The following is a 17,572-nucleotide window of genomic DNA, read 5'->3' on the forward strand; positions in this document are numbered from 1 at the left end:
GACAAGACCCTGTGCCTCTTCAGATGTAGCTACAGCAAATCAAATCTGCACACATACATACAAATTCACACTAACACACACACACACACACACACACACACACTGTATCCCATCCCTATTGTGGCCAGCAGTTGTGATTTATACAGTTGTGATTTGTTTCTTTTTACACAAACCGTAACAGCGTGCACGCTGGAGCTGCTCCCACGCTGGCGTGAAAGTGCTTACCACATCATCAGCGTTGTTGTTGTTCTGTGTGGAAGACAAGATCCATGGGGATTTAGGGTTTGGAGAAGTGGGATCAAGAGGCGTGCTGGCGCTAGCCGCTCGCAGTGGTGGCGGTGCTAGGAGGCGGTTTTGGTGAATTTGTCCTTTCAGCCACATTCAGCCGTCCTCCCTGTAGAGCAGTGGTTCTCTACCAGGGGTGCTCGTGCCCCAAGGAGGACTTGTGCAGTTGCCAGGGGGAACTTGGATAGATTATAGACTAGCCCTAATGTGAACATAAAGACACATGAAACACACCAACATATAATAACAATAATAATAATAATAATAATCTTTATTTATAGAGCACTTTTCAAAAGCTGCGTTACAAAGTGCTTGACAAAAACAGCAAAATAAAATCAATCAAATAAATAGAGAAGAAAAACACATAAAAAAATTAAAACACTCATGTGTATAAAAAACCAATACAAAGTTATTATAAGAAAAATAAAGTAATTCATGGGAAAGTAAGACCAGGAAAAGCTCTCCAATAAAGGTATGTTTTAAGAAGAGTTTTAAAAGAGGTTACGGACTCAGTCGACCTGATATCCTTGGGCAGATCACTCCAGGGCCTCGGGGCCCTGACTGAAAAGGCTCTGTCCCCTTTTGCTTTTAGCCGGGTCTCTGGAACAGACAGAAAACTTTAGCCCGAGGATCTCAAGGTGCGTATTGGTGAGTATGGAACTAAAATGTCAGATATGTAAACTGGGAGAGAGGCCACAGAGAGCTTTAAAAGTAATCACTAAACTCTCTTAAAATCTATTCTAAAATGTACTGGGAGCCAGTGTAAGGAGGCAAAAACAGGAGTGATGTGCTCAAGTCCCCTGGTTCGGGTTAAAAGCCTGGCAGCAGAGCTCTGCACATTCTGGAGAAGATCAATAGATTTTCTGGTTCAGGCAGGTAAAAAGACTGTTGCAGTGATCCAGGTGTGATGAAATGAAAGCTTGTAAAATAGTCTGTGTCTTTAAAAGTTAGAAATAGATAAAAAATAGTTCTAAGATGGTAAAAACATAACTGAGCATACACACACACACACACACACACACAGTATATAGCCTGTAACACCTGAACAATGTGTGTTGCAATTTAAAGTGTGTGACAGCTAATTTACAATCAAGCAGTATATAAACAGTTAGCTAAGAGTTTTGGATAATTAATGTAATAGATACCTCTAAGTTATGAATAAACAGTTCAAATAATTAAATAAATGTAAAGTATAAATGGGTGAAACTGCTGAAATTGTTAGATAAAGGTAATAGATAAATGTCATAAAGGCTAATGGTAGAGGAGGAATGGTTGAAAAAGCTAAAGTAATAGAAAAGTAGTTGTGATAGTTAAATAATGGATAAATGGTGAGAAAGATAAAAGTAATAAATAAAAAATTGCTAAAGGTGAAGACTGAATGGTTGAAATAGCTTTAAGGTGTAAACTTTTAGTATAAAAATGGTTTCTAACAGTTTTATATAACCACATTCAGTTGGTGGGGGGGGGGATCTTAAGTTCATCTGACAGAGCTGTTGGGGGGTGAAAGGATTCCCCCTGATCCTGTCTCCCCACCACCATCACCACCCCACCTCACCCCATCCCATCCCCCACCCGCCCCCATACCCTTTGGCCTTCACCCAGTCTGTAATGGGATTAGCAGGGGACTATAGGAGCAGGGAGACAGCTCCACTGGGAGGCAGGCAGCCTGGCATGGGAGCAAGGTGTTGCTGTGCTCAGAGGCACAGGCCCCTGTCTGGGGGGTAATGCAGTGGGCTTGGCACTCTCATGAAGTACACTCACACACAATGTATAAGATGCGAGCACCAAAGAGTGTTGGCAGCTCGACGTGGGCAGCTGGGGGGCCTTGATGGGATGGGGTGGGTGTCAAACTGGCACAGCTAAAAGGGAGAACAGGCCTTTAATACAAATCAAGGAGATTTAGTAATGGATATAGGTCTGACAGAGAGGGCTTTGTGTTGGTGGTCGGGCTCAACCAACTGCTCCCCACTCACACCTCACACATACAGAGACCATAAGTATTTGGACAGTTACACATTTTTTGTTTGTCAGGTTTTGTGCTTCTATATTAGGGACATGTCTCCCACACACTTCTTTTAACATTGATGTAAACCTACTGAAGTTAACCTGAGACCTGGCACTGAAATGTAGGATCCATTACTTTATTTCAAATTGCTGGAGCACAAAAACTTTAATTGTTCAAATACTTAATGTGAGGTCGTCTCTCCAAACCTGTCGTGCACACACACACACACACACACAAACACACACATATACCTGGGGATATGAGGCTCTAAGGCCATTTATCAGAGAAGTATCGGCTTCAACACACGATGTGCATGTACAGATCAGTTCTGTCATAGAAACAAACTGTGTCAGATGAAAAACAGCTTCACCATCTGACGCCAAGACGCCAGTGAATCACACGCTCAAAGCAGCACACAGGCGTGCAGGCATTAAGACCGGCTCATTTAAGACAGTGCTCAATGATCGCTTTGTGCTTTGTCTTTTTACAAGCTCTGATTTCAAAATGTAGCATTTGCATCTGTTGCATTTGTGCACTTTCAGGTGTGTGCAGTGTTTGCCTGTCTTTAAGAGTGAATGGTGCTGTGTAAAATTGTTATGTAGTCTTTGTGAGTGTGCACATATGAATGCAACGTGTGCGTTAATGTTCCTCATAAAGCTGTATAGATTTACTGGAGGGACCATAAAACATTAGGAGCAATGCCCATAATAGCTATTAACTTGAAATCAAGCTTTTCATGGAAAAACAGCATCTCTTTCACATTTGACATTTTAAAACCAGGTTTGAACTTTTATTGTCTCCAGTTGTGATGTGATATTTTTGCTATCATTCATTAATGACTTCATCCATCTCTTCCATCTGTAAAAATGAGTAAGATTTCAATGTGTCCTGACTTCCTCTCGCTCGCCACGTCTTTCTCTTCTTGTGCTCCTCTGATGCAAGCATCTCTGTTCACAGGGAGTCCCCGTGCTTCAGCCTCGGCCCTGCACTTCCCATCTCCCTCCATCATCCAGCAGTCTAGCCCCTACTTCACCCACCCAACCATCCGCTACCACCACCACCCTGGACAGGACCCCCTGAAGGAATTTGTGCAGTTTGTCTGTGCTGATGGCTCGGGGCAGGCCGCTGGACAGGTAAGCCTCGCCACGGGGGAGGACGAACATTACTACCTTAAAAATGTGCCATTTATATAGAAATTAACCTGCACTTAGATTAAATAGTAGGATTTTGTCTTTGAGTGACAGTGTATGAAGCTTATAAAAGTATGTAGTACCTATAAAGCACAGTAACAGACCACTTACAGTAGAAAAATAAAAGTTTTTTATTAGGGAAGTGTGTGTACGGAGGCAAAGAAAGGCCATGATAATTGGATTCTTTTTATTTGGAACTTTATACCTGTTTGTTACATGTAACTGTTACTGAGAGCTTAATTTTGAAATTTAAGTACAACTGCATTTCTAGAATATTTTACTTTGAAAATCATCAACCGGATTTTATGTGGCTGTAAATTCTCCTTTGAAATTTCCAGAAGGTTTTTTCAAATGGTGATGTCGACAATTAAAGTAGCATATTTTTAATTCCAGTGTCCAGGGTTTACAGGTGCAACACACAAGTGAACACACTAGACATTAGTTTATGCACCTGGTCTACAAATCTGTGTATTGTCTTGTCTGTCATTTTGCCGTTTGCTGTTTCAGACCCTGCCGTTCCCCTTCCTCCCCTTTTTATTTGATCTTTTGCTCCACCCAACCCCTCAGAAGTTACAACCATCAGCACGAGAGTGAATCAGTCACAGCACACTTCAGTCAAGCATACCCGTCCTGTGTTGTGTCATCGTGTTTCTGTCCTCATCTCTAGCTGTTAACGATTTTAGTTTGGAGTTTGGTTGTTTGGTGCTGGTATCGTTGGTGGTGTTGTGCTTGTGTAGACAAGTATTTTCCCATGGTTTTGATTTCTTGCCATCTTCTGGACGAACCCAGTCAATAATTTGCTCACTTCCCTCCTCCACACCTCCTCCACTCACCACGGACCACTCTTGTGGAACCTCTCACCTCCAGCTCCAGCTCCCACTCCTATCAATCCCTGTGGTGATTATTATTTTTCACACCTCCATAAAAGATGCCGTCCACATACATCATTCCTTTGGTTGTTGTTTCCCCACCACCTCCCCTCCCTCCTTCCACCATCGCCTCCCCCCCGTCATGGATATTTTTTTGGACTCGGCCTCCCGAGCTACGTCCTCTCTTTTCATTCCGTGTCTGCGGATTGTCGCATGTCGCCCTCCTGACCCTATTTGTGTTGTCTGCAGCCAAACGGGAGCGGCCAGAGCAAAATGCCAGGCTCCTTCTTGCTGCCTCCACCTCCCCCAGTGGCCCGCCCAGTGCCCCTCCCTATGCCCGACTCTAAACCCAACAGCACGCCCCCTGACGGCGGACTCTCCTCGCCCGCATCTCCGTGTAAGTGACCCCGCAGAGACCGTTCTCAAAAAAAAAAAAAACAAACAATTGAAAATCCCAACCCTCTCCAGAGAAAAGACCCCTGCCATTGTTCTTCCTCCAACTTTGTGCCATCATTGTTCCTGTGTATCCAGCATCTCACCTCCCTTAACCCCTTGGAAGGCTATGGAAGCCGGCACAGAAAACACTGTGGAGCTCAGTAGAGTAGGTCAAGGCCACCAGAGGTTTGGTGAGAAATATCTGTCATGAAGGACTTCTGTGGTGCTCAGCAGGGTTCTGTGTTAGGCCCCATCAGTTTGAGCGGCTCACCGAGCTCATTCTGCTCTGTCGGGAATGGAAGGTGCATCACCACCCCAGCTCTTCTCCCTCTAAATCCTCCTTTCTTCTCCTGCTGGACTCATCAGCAAATCTTGTGGAAAAACTCAAGAAGACTTTGAATATTAATTGATTCTTACTTGGGAAGGGCACAAATTTAGGGCAGTTAATTTATATGGACTCCAAAACATTCCAGTTCAAATTGGGACATTGGTGGAATAATTTTATTCCTGTTTGTTTTTGGTTCAGTTGATCTTCTTGATAGGATTTTGTTTGGTGTTTGCTAAGCAGAATAGGGTGTGTATTTAAGATGATTTAAATTTGATGTCAGACCACCCGTGGGGCTTTCTCACAATACGTTTGTCTTCCTCACCTGTGATAGGAGGGGCACTGGATGGAGCACTTTTTTTTGTTTTTAGCTTTCCTTCAAGTGTAGTGTTTTTGTTTTACCCCCCAGTCAGCGTCTCAAAGTCTTCTATGTCTTATGTATGTTACTCCAATTCTTAGAAACACATGGATGTATACAGTATATGTCCATTCACATAAATCTGCAACTTCTCTTTCTCTCTGTCTCTCTCTCTCTCTCCTCTTCTTGTCCTTTCTCCCTTTCCTCCACACAAACAGACTGACATATGCACAAGTCTGCACACTGCATCCTGAATCCCTCAGTGAGATTCAAATTATGGAGTCCGTAGGGTGCCTCAAACTGCCCTAAATTTGTCAGACTTTGATGCAAGTGGGTTTTAAATGTCCCTGACTGATGCTCAGTGTCAGGATTCTGGTGTGCTCAATCACTTCCAACTGAGTATTTCAACAGGACTTAATCATTCAGGGAGATCTAAGTTTGCTGACCAGATTTTGGCAAACTTCGCTGTGGAGTTTTGATGACCTGAATACAGCTGTACTTTCTACTGAAATGAATGTATATTTATTTACATTTTGACTACAGTGATCCGGTAGGTTTACTGTACGGCATTAAACGCGAAAGCAGTAGTTTGACATTTTGGGGAATACACTAATTCACTTTCTTGCCAAGAGTTTGATGAGAAGATTGATACCACTCTCAAGTGCAGTAAACACAAAGCTACAGCCTGCAGCTAGTTAGCTTAGCTTAGCTTAGCATAAGAAATGAAAACAGGGGGGAAATGGCTAGCCTCGATGTGTCCAAAGGTAACAAAATCTGCCTACCTGCCCCTCGAGTGCTTACCAACTAAAACATTACATAGTTTAATTTGTACAAAAACTGAAACGTGTGAAAATAACATGTTGAGGTTTTATTATGGGTCAGACTAGTTCTTGGCCAGATGCTGTCACTTCTGAATCTTGTCATTTTTACACTTGGGTTTTTGTAACAAGATAGAACATATAAATTAGTGAGTTTCAGAGGTGCTGGTGGTTGGATTTGTTACTGTTGGCCAGCGCTAGCCTAGCTTTGTGATAAGCTAGCAGGTTGCTTGCACTAGTTTCACATTGATACCACAAGAGTGCTATCAGTCTTCTTCTCTTACTCTTATTAAGAAATTGAATTTAAGTGCATTGTGCATTCAAGTGCTGCAGATGCAGTTGTAATTGTCTCTCTGTGCACTGATGTCTGTTTTGTTCTTCTTCTCTTTCCGTAGCATACTCCACGCCAGGCGCCACAGCTCCCAACAGGTTTGTCGGCATCGGATCACGGGACAACAACTTTCTGAACATCCCGCAGCAGACACAGGTAGGAGTTTGGGGATATGCTGACAGTTTGTCTCTGTGTGTGAAAAGTGAAGGGGAAACTCATCTGTTTCGACTGCGATTACCTTTCAAACTCAGGAAACTTATTAACTGTGTGGATGTACGCCAAAATATTTCTTATTCCCTCACTCCCTGAAACCTGCTGCTGGGTTTCTTCCACCTCTCCTCTCACACCATCCCACAGCGCACCGTCAGTGTGTGCATTTGTACATCTGTATTTTACTGTACATGTGTGGTTTACCATATGTGCTCGACTGTTTATTTGGCACATATGGAGCCTACCCTTCAGACAGCAGGCCTTCTCCCTCGCTGCCTTTTTCGCTCCCTCTCCCTGCTACCTTTCCTTCCTCTCTTCTTGCCAACCCACCCCACACCTCCCACTTCACTTTCTAAGTCTTTTTAGCTTTGTCCTACTCTTCCCTCCCTCTTCTTCATTTTCTCTGCCTCTGCCTTGTACATTTTCTCTCTTTCACCTTCTTCTTTCCTTCCCTTCACTGCTCTGTGCCTCGTTCATATGCCTCCTCCATTACCACCAGTACTTTTCTCATTAGTGTCCAACCACACCCGCCTGGAGCCAGCTCAGCTCAGCTCCTCAACACATGGAAACCATCTGAAACTGCTCTGCTGATCCCCTCCCTTGTTTCTCTGCCCTCCATTTTTCACTTTTCCTCCCTTTCCATTTCCCCCATTCCTGATCTTTCCTGCCCCTGCGATCATTATACTCCACTCTTTATTACCCTTCCCCTTTTTCACGTTGGTCTTTATCTCCTTTTCTACTGTCAGTTTTTCTTTTTGTTCCTTCTTTGTTACCAATGCAACTTTACTTTCTTTTGTTTCCCCTGTTATTTCACGCACGCTACATGTTCAAAAGTATATGGACACCCAGACAGTACATTCAGAAGTAATTGTTGAACACATCATCCCAAACCAATGGGCATAAATCTGCTGTTACAACAGCTTCCACTTCCATGGGAAGGTTTTCCACCAGATTTCTGAACCTGGCAGCCGGGATTTTCTCCCATTCAGCCACAAGAGCTTTATAGTGAGGTCGGGCACTGATTTAGGGCGATAAAACTTGGCTTGCAGTCAGTCTTTCCCTACGACCCAATGGCGCTTGATGGGGTTGAGGTTAGGGCTCTGTGCAAGCCACTTAGATTCTTCTACACCAAACTGGGAAAGTAATTTCTTTACGGACCTGGCTTTCTGCACAGGGGCATTGTCATGTTGAAACAGGAAATGATCTTCCCCAAACAGCTGCCACAAAGTTACAGACACTTATCTAAAATATTGTATGCTGTAGCATTAAGATTTCCCTTGAGTGGAACTAAGTGGTGTAAAAAACAACTCTACACCAAAAGTAAACCAAAGCATATGGACGGTGGTATCTACATATTTTTGGCTATGTAGCGTGTCTTGATACGCTTTCTTAAAAAGCTCATTGATGTTCAGTATTCAGTGGGACACAATATCTGAAGTGTGGTTTTACTCTTCCAAATACACAACACTAATTGTTTGCATATGTCTGTCAAAATAAGGCACTAAAACATTAACGATCCACTAAAAAATGATAAATTACTAAACAAAGAGCATGTCAGAAGTGAGTATGTGGTGAGTACAGGGCAGGCTGGAGAACCTCTCACTGACAATAGTGGGCTCCATGTGCCCTCTAGTGGTAAATGTTAGGCACTGCAACCAGAGGAGCAAGGAAACAAGATACCAACAGTACAGAGAGAGACAAGAAATGGAGGGAACAGAGCGTTAGAGTTTCGGGCCTTATAGAAGTCACGTCCCGGCCGTCTGGTTACCTCGGGCAACCAGACATGATGTCATAGCCAGTTGATGTTGAATTTGAGAAGGGGTTGCTTGAGAGGGGGCAAGAATTGGGGTGGGAGGAGGGGGGGGGGGGGGGGGGGGGGGGGCAGGAAAGAAAAGAGGGTGGTCACTGTCTGCTGCCAAGGGTTTAGTGGGAGTGTTCACGGGAGATAGATGGATTGTGTGTATGTGTGTGTGTTTGTAAGAGCATACACAGAAGGAGAGAGAGTAACTAAGACGGGAGAAGTTACAATGCTCTAGGCCTGCTGGGACAGTGCCCAGGGGAGTAGGGTAGCTGAGAAGGGCAGGAGGCAGAAGGGGGGTATTCATGCGACCTGTTAGAGTCAAACAAAACAAAAGGCTGCTTCCCTGGAGGCTCAGAGTAGTTTCCAAGGCTTGACTTGTAGAATGTTGGCGCACCAGCCCATAGTGCCAGATCCTGCAGGCCAAGCGGGGCAGCCAACAACAGCGACGGTGACCCACTCCTGCTCCCTGCTCATGCTGAGTGGGAGAAACCCAACGTGAAGATGGCACAAGTGGCAGGGAGCATCAGACTGCCATCCCCCTGCTGCTGCTTGGCCATTAGTAGCCATTCACTGCTTGGCCAAATTCAAGACATATTGTACTTCACTCCAGAAATGGGCAGAATTTCTGTAGGCCTACAGTTATGGTCAAAATTATTAGCGCCGCTCAATTTTAAGTGCATAGCTGCAAATATAAATACAAATGAATCAATTTTGTATAACCAGAATATTTTAATAAAAAGAACAAGGTTACTAAGCAAAAGAAAAAAAAACAAAAATTGCATAATAGTGAAACACAAAGTGTACCCTGGACACATTTATTGCACCCTTTTGATGAATTTAAATTAGTTCCTTAAACTAAAAATAATAATAAAATAAACTTACCTGCGATTTCTGGGTTCACATTACCTTAATTAACCAGTGAATGATGGGTTTTACTTCATAAAAAGAGGGTAATTATTTCCAGTTTCTTTTTCACAATGACCAAGATAAGAGAGCTGTTCCAGAGCACCAGAAATGCTATTATCAAAAAATATGACATTTGGAAAGGCTACAAAGCAATCTCCAAAGGTCTTGAAATCCCTGTTTCAACAGTTTATAATGTTATGAAGAAGATTCAAAGATATAAAACTGATAAGATGCTACCAAGAGGTGGCACTAAGAGGACTCTCAGTGAAAGAAGTCTGAGAAGCTTGGTGTGGATTGTGTAAGCAAGAGCTTCAGGCTGACCTGGAACAATCTGGAGTAGTGGTTTCAGTCTATGGGCGAAGGCCAAAGAGGACACCACTCTTGAAGAAAGACTAAAGTTTGAAAGTTTGAAATTCAGGAGGTCCAACTTTGACCACAACTGTAAAAGGGCAAAAGAAAAAAACGTGCTTGTTATTAACAAAGATACCTAAAGGTTAAACAGTTCCAGTAGTTTGCATTTGTCATACTGATTTCTGAATATTAGTGACTTTGCTCTAGGAATGAAAATGATAGTTGTTCAGTCCACCACTTTGGTCCAGACTGAAATATCTCTAGATTGCTGTGAAATTTTGTATAGACATTCATGTTCATGCACTTCTGTGATCCCTGGACCTTTTGTCTACTACCACCATGACCTTTTACATTTGTGGCTCAGCGTGAAATATTTCCCCAAAAACTGGATGGATTGCTCACCAACCTTTAGCCAAAAAAGATATATTTAAAGCTTTATAAATATATTTAAGAACCTGAGGGGATGAGTTCTGATAACTCTGTTTTACCACGCATTTCGGTCAAAGAAGCATTTGCCAAAGTACAGCCCAACTGAGCTGTTCGTGTGGCTCATGTTTGCTTGTTTAAACTTAGTTTGTGAAAATCTTGTGTTTCTGATCAGTTTGGTAGAGCAGTTTGCTCAAAATACTATTATAGCCAAGAGCCATGGCCACTGTAAGAGAAGCCTGCTAGAGGCGCAACTCTGAGGTGTTGCAAATTTGAAAAGTTATGCTGTTGCAGTCGGGAACAAAATTCTTTTTGAAGAAATCCCCCCGTGAGAGTTGTATCTCTTAGAGTTTTACAAAGGCAAATGTACTTGCTTGATGTTCTTGAGGATGTTTTACCTCTCATCTGAAACACTTCTTCAGTTCGTCTTCAGTTCTGAAGGAGCCTTACGGATGTGAAGTAAATCTCAAGCCCAGTTGCCTTTGTAAAGCTCTAAGAGATACCATGACCTGGATGATTGAGAATCTTGAGAGTTATAGAGCTTGTACTATGGCTTTTCTTTATCAAAGAACCAGATATTTTCTGACAAGATGGGTTAGTTTTTATACTCCAAATGCCAGTCACAGTGTATCTAAAATCACCAAATTGCAGACTTTTCAGTTATATTCAGAGATGTTATTGTTATCTTGTCCACCAAATCTTTCTGGTTTTGACATTAATGTAATCTCATCCCCCACACCCCTTTCCCTCTTTTTCTTTTTCAGTCTTGGTTCCTCTGACAAGATCTGTGTACAAACCAGCAACTAGAATTCTTTCTTTACAATCGGAAATAGAAAAACAGAGAAACAACCCACAGGATAATAATTGTCCTCCAACCAACCCACCGACCGACCCTGACAGTATTTCTCACCTGATACAAAATATAACCTAGCAACACAGGAAATTGCAGCAGCATGACACTTTTAGAGGAACTCTGGACTCATTTACCCAGTCAGAGGGAGGACCCATTTAAAGATGGATAGATGGAAAGATGAATGGATGGACAAGAGGATGCCAGGATAGTGAAGGAGTAAGAGGACAAACAGCACCAAGCAGGCATCTCTCCTGGAAAACCAACGAACCAGCACAACACAGCAGCAACGCAGGAGGAACCTGAGGATGAAAAAGTGGTCAACTTCTCCTACTTCGTGAGGACGCATTGTGTAATGAATGGCAATGAAAATCAACTGTCCAACAGAATATGATTTTCCAGATGAAACATTTAACCTACAAAGCTATACCCACCATGAATCCACAACCTAATCAAAGCAAAGACACAATTAGGTCTCCAATGAAAGCTGCAGTCCATGCTCCTGTTATGTCTGTCATCACCCAAAACAAAATCAAATTGACCAACGTTTTTCTCTCTCTGAATGACCATTGACTCTATAAAGCCCCCTTTTTACCCTACTACTAACCAGAGAGAGACCATGCCAAAACATTTCTTGATTAAGGGTTGCACTACAAGCTGAATCAATTAACACTAATCTTAACGATGTGCACTATTTACCTACAAGGCATGGGAGGTAAACCAGACTTGCCTATTAAGAGTTTTAAAGAGGAAAGATCAAGGTACAAGAAGCCTTCACATGTCCTCAACCCCCAGCGTTCAGTTTGACAAATCATTGGCCTCTGCTCATTCTCACATTTCCCCGCACAACACACACTCACTACAATCTGTGCCATGACCACAGCATGTATGTACAATTGAAACACACACACACAGTTGCCCAGTCTCACCTTTTAGATTGTAGTATTTATAGGTGGTGGTGTTGTGTTATCATATTTTCATTTTATATGCACATACAGTAAAGCCCAGTGAACTCGACCTATTTGATTAGATTTCCAAACCAACACACACACTGAAAATCAGTGTACATCATTTCTGACAGTTTTCACAACTTTAGACAGCAGCTATTGATTCCCCTTTTTGCCCTCTTGTAATGTAGATGAATGATTTTGTTCTCTTGTGTGTTCTCTTATTTGAATTTATTCCTTTTGGATTTGTACTATTTTATAATTGTTTTATATTTGAATGACAGCACCTTATAGAGAAACACAGTAAGAAGTGGGATTTTGAAGTGGCATAGATAGGGTGGTTAGCTAACCCGGATCAAATAGTAGTTGCAAAGACTTAAAGTAAAGGTTCGATATTTTGGGAAATACACTTATTCGCCTTGTTACAGAGAGTTAAACGAGAAGATACAACTCTTGTTTCAGTAAAAATGTAGCTACAACTAGCAAATGTTAGTGTAGCTTAGCACAAAGACTGGAAACAGCTAACCTTGCTCTGTTCAAAATATGAAAACCAGCACCTCTTGTTTGTTTAATCCATACAAAATGTCGTTTTGTAATGGTAGGGCCCTGGCAACTGTTCACAGCCAAGAAATATTCTGTCTCTAAACCCTTATAAAACAGTAAATTGTTGTTTTTACACTTTAGGTTTTATATGGATTAAACGATGTGACATAGTGGTGTGTATGCTATCTAGGAAGTCCAGTTTGAGTAACAGACCTGTGCATTTGAGGGCTTCTCAGAGGCATTTATCTCAGAGGAAGTTATCACAGCAGCAGTTATTTTATCTTTTGCTGCAATGATCACAAGCCAAACAGCACAAATACAGTGTTTACATTACAAAGTAAATCCAACAGGACCATGTGTTTGCATGTATTTTATTGGCCATCACAGCGCCTTTCCAGATGATGTTGAAGCTGTTTCCCCATTTCCATTCATAACGTTAAGCTACCTGGCAACCAGCTGTAGCTTCATATTTACCGTACAGACACAAGAGTGGTATCAATCTTCCCATTTTACTCTCGGCAAGAAAGTGAATGTGTGTAATTTCCAAAATATCAAACTTTTCCTTTAACATGGTTTGTTTGTTCTCAGTGCCAGATAAACCCATTTGCCACATACTGTGCTGCAGGACCACACAATGCAGAGTTTTGACAATCACAGGAAGCTTATTTTCTGGGAACCTACCTGCTGAACCATACAGGTGAGGAAAAAGCTTAGCTGCATCTACTATTTCACCCAGGTACAGCTGCTGACTGGTGATGGTCATATGTGAGTGATAGAAAACCAGAATCGAGGAGGGAAGGTTGCTGAAGATGGGACCCAGAGTAAAAGAGAGAGTAAGCTCTTCTTTCTGTCTCCCTAAAGTTTACCCTGTTGTTTACACTCCCAGACGGGCTGCCGCTCCAAGAGCAGAGGGAGCCACACTGCGGAGCAAAATGAATATGTGACATATCTGGCTGTTTTCAGAGAGGGTTTTCAGTAGGAGGATCACACATGTGCCCACTTTTTTTTAGGTGCACAGGGTCAGGTAAAAGGATATGGGTTGCTATGGTAATCCCCCAACACACACACAGACACACACATGCACCAGCACTCCCCCTTGCTATTGTGAACCCGTGAGCCCCTGATGATCAAAACTGCACTAAAACAATCATGCCAGCCAACCTTGTGAGTTTATTTTTCGTTAAGAGTTACAAAAGATTGACCACCACTTAGTTTTCCAAATCAGTGGATGTATTACTGGGAGAGAAACACACCTGTAGAGTTCAGATCGCCACTTCTTAAACACACAGACTTAAAAAGTCCATTCAATATTGACACAAACACATCCCCAGTGCCCAAATGAATTCAAAGGGAAGTCTTAAATATAGACAATCTGAGGAGGCCTTTATGCTTTTAATCATTTTATATCACGAGCCCGTACACATTCAGACCGATTCAGTTATTTCCTGTTAAAAGTTGAATTAAAATCATTCATCCAACCTCACAAAATAACTGGACTGCCTGGCCATGTTCTTCACTGCAGGGAAACACAACATAGTTGGCCAACGACTGGCGACCATCTCATCAGCTTCGTAGAGAGAACTAGCTCCGCTGAGTAAGACGTTAATGATGGCTAAGGTGATTTCTTTTCTAATCTATGGAAGTGCCTCTGTATTCCCATTATGCAATTTGTCAAACATGAATTCAGGTTCTTTTTCTCACATATAAGCTATAGTGAATGGTGAAAAATTTATGTCAGGAGAGGAAAAAAAAAAACGGTGACAGCTCACTAGATAATCGCAAGCATCTTTATATATAATACACATATATATTTATAGATATATACATTTTTTTTATTTGCAAGATAAGCTCTGTGGCAGTCTAGTTATTTTTTGAAGCATGGCGTACATCGCACAGTTATAGGATGCATCTCAAAAACTGCTGATTTGAGCTAAAGTACCAGTCTCTAAACCCACACTCGCATTAAATGACAGAAAAGGAAAATCCATGGCAAACACAACAATAGATACATAGACAGTGATGAAAATGTAGTTGAGGATTTAAAAAAAAAAAAGAACAGATTAGGTTTTGTTGTTTTCTTTCTTGTTTTGATGGGAAGTATTGTCCTTGAAACTAAATGATGTATGTTGATTGAGCCATGTGCAATGCCTTGGTAGAGGAATTGTGTTTGTTTGTTAGCAATTGTTTGAGGGTGTCACGAGAAAAGAGGGAAAACCCTCTATGTTTTTTTTTTTCCTTTTGTTTGTTTTTGTTTTGTTTTTCAAGTCCTCATGCTCTAGGACTCTAAATACGAGGGCGGCGAGAAAAAAAATCCCAGTCTTTGTAAGTAAGTTTGAGGAAACTGTTTTTAATTTTCCTTTTTGTTTTTTTTTTTTTCCTTTTATCACTTTTTTAAGAAAAATTTCATTTCTAATGATTTGTTTTCAAAATGTGGGAGGGCTGAAGGAACAATTTTTGCAACTCATAAAATATATATCACTATGAAAACTGGTGCTTTCGTAAAGAATAAAGTACATTCAATCTCTATTATACATAAATAATAATAAACGAAAATTAAGTGTTATCATAAAAGCAAATTTTAGGAAAACATGCATTATTCTATTTCTCTTTTTGTATTTACTGAGGGGGGAGGGGTTCATTGTATGAAAAGGTTGTTGTGACAAAAGGCATTTTTCCCCCCAACCTTTACACCACAGCAGAGGAACAGTCGTAGGGAAAAACAAAAAAAAAAAAAACATCTTTTTCCAGACTGTACCATCTTGTATCCAACATAAGTGAACCTAATGTGGGACAAAGACAAGATCTTCCCCAATTTGGGAGATGCACAAGTATGGATTCCCGTTTCTAAGAAAAACAAAACAACAAAAATCACGAGTGATGAAGTCTGGCGAGATTTTTTTTTTTTTTTAATTTGGTGTCAATGTCTGGTTGGTTCGGCGAGAGGGAATTAGCGACCTCAGAGGGATGCTGTCATCAGTTCAATAAGAATGTGAGCCCCACCCCCCCTCTCCAATCCCCCACCCCTCTCCCCCTCCTCCGGATCCCCATCTCCCACTGTAAATGATTATAAATATTTGTTTGGTGATGTAGTGTTATAGACTCAGAGCATCTTAAAGGTTGTCCCTAAAAAGTGCCTTTTGTTCACAGATTCCATCTTGTAATCCTGAGTGCCCATCTCAAAAGAAAAAAAGTCCCCTCCTTCATACTTCTATATCTTTCTCTTCCTCTTCTTCAAGCTTTTTAAAGCAGTATACATAGTACTAAAGGAAATTGGTGTGATTTAGTTCCTCTTTTTATTGTTGAATAATTAAGAAAAGCTGAAAAAAGACAAAAAAAAGGATATTTTCTGTCTTGCTTCTCTTCCTCTGTATCTTGTCTTCTGTCTATCTTGGACACTGGAGTAGTCTGTAGCTGCGTAACCTTCTCCTTCCTCCCCTCCCTCCTTTTCTCCTTTCTCCCTTTCTCTGAACGGCGGGGTTTAAAAAAAAATCAAAAAAAAGAAAAAAAAAAGAATACGCAAAGATTTTTTTGTCTGAGCAGAATGCAGTTAGCTCACATGTTATTCTTGTCTGTACGCTTCACATTGTATTACCATACCCATCTTCTTCAGCTTCTCCATTCAACAGCTAATGTAAGTGAACAAGTTACACCACGGGGCTCTGGGCTGTGCTGAGGACAGGGGCTGGGTTATAGGGCAGAGAAACAGTTTTCCCCCCTGGGAGCGGCCAATGAGAAATGAACCCGGGTGGAGGGATGCAAGCGCTCATGGGAACTTCGGTTTTGGACTTTGGCGAGGGAGATGACCAGTAGGACTGCTAGTATAGGCAGGTTTGTTTGTAATCCTTGTTTCTATCTATTTATTTTTTTTATAATTGAATTTGGATTTGCTTTTTGATTCCTTTTTGTCATTGTTACTGCATATCTTAGGCAGCATGAAGATGCTGCATTGAGACCTTCAATTATGCACCTTTCTAGTGGTTGAATGAGACCAGCTATTTAAAAAAAAAAAAAAAAAAAAAAAAAAAAAGGAAAAAAATGAAACAGAAAAATAACTCGAAGCACCTTATAAAGCGGACCGGTTCCACAGCACGGAGACTGAGAGGCTCAGATTTAGCACAATCACTAGAAATGTTACGCTTTGTTTGGAAATGTATTGATTCACCACCATTGACCAAAGTGATATGGTTCCAAAAGCTATAGAGCGAGTTGACTTTGGTGACTTACGGAGAAAGCACCTTGAAATTCCACCAGCAAAATCAAGTGATTACAGATTTTTTTTTTTTTTTTTTTTTTTTTTGGTCCTCCAAAAAAACCACAAATAAAAATAATTAAATATATGCAACTTTTTATTTTTCGTCATCAAGCAAATGAAGCCAGCAGCAGTATTATCAATCTAGCCTTGACAAGTGAAAGCGCCACAGTTGAGAAGCCATATCAGAGAGGAACAGGTTGCATGGAGCAGTGTGTGTGCGCGTGTGTGCGTGTGTGTGTGGTTTGTTGAGGGAGGGTGTCTACAGTACCTGCCCCTGCACTGTTCAAAGAGCCCAGTCGGACCCTGTGGCCTAACCGTCCGCCGTTTTTTTTTTTTTTTTTTTCCTTTTTTTCTTTTTAAATTTTCCTTTGTTTGTTTTTAACACGTTTTGTAGGACGCTGGGCCGTGTTTAGTGATGTGTAGACTGAGGCCCCTGGCCGGCCTATCCCCTCGTCTCTGACCTGTAACCCCTCCCACCACGAGTGCCCCTCCTCCTCCTCTTCCTCCTCTCCCCCCCCTTAGAGCAGCGTCCAACCCTCAGACACACCTCCCAGAGCCCATGGTGAAATGCATGTGTTAATTACAGTTTCTTTTCCATAATAATAATAAAAAACAGTTTGAAAAGAGCAACACCTTTACTTGATTGAATAAAAGGATGTTCTTGACTGTA

The 17,572-nt window shown here is 41.6% G+C and overlaps 1 protein-coding gene across 23 annotated transcripts in view; it reads left to right on the plus strand.

Annotated features, from left to right (window-relative positions):
• Window positions 1–17,572, plus strand: part of nfixb (nuclear factor I/Xb) — a 175,189-nt gene extending 157,617 nt beyond the window's left edge. For 18 of the 23 annotated variants that reach the window (XM_071474611.1, XM_071474612.1, XM_071474613.1 and 15 more), the window contains 4 exons: window positions 3,248–3,423; window positions 4,599–4,746; window positions 6,681–6,772; window positions 11,075–17,572. In XM_071474611.1, coding sequence (XP_071330712.1) covers window positions 3,248–3,423; window positions 4,599–4,746; window positions 6,681–6,772; window positions 11,075–11,089 — 431 coding nt within the window. In that variant the 3' untranslated portion in view covers window positions 11,090–17,572. The remainder of the gene's footprint in view (window positions 1–3,247; window positions 3,424–4,598; window positions 4,747–6,680; window positions 6,773–11,074) is intronic. The other 5 variants (XM_071474626.1, XM_071474635.1, XM_071474620.1 and 2 more) reach the window with 1 other exon arrangement.

Source organism: Trachinotus anak, unplaced genomic scaffold, assembly GCF_046630095.1.
Source record: "Trachinotus anak isolate AG129_WGS33_773 ecotype Australia unplaced genomic scaffold, CSIRO_AGI_Tana_v1 ptg000003l, whole genome shotgun sequence".
In the NCBI taxonomy this organism is placed as follows: domain Eukaryota; kingdom Metazoa; phylum Chordata; class Actinopteri; order Carangiformes; family Carangidae; genus Trachinotus; species Trachinotus anak.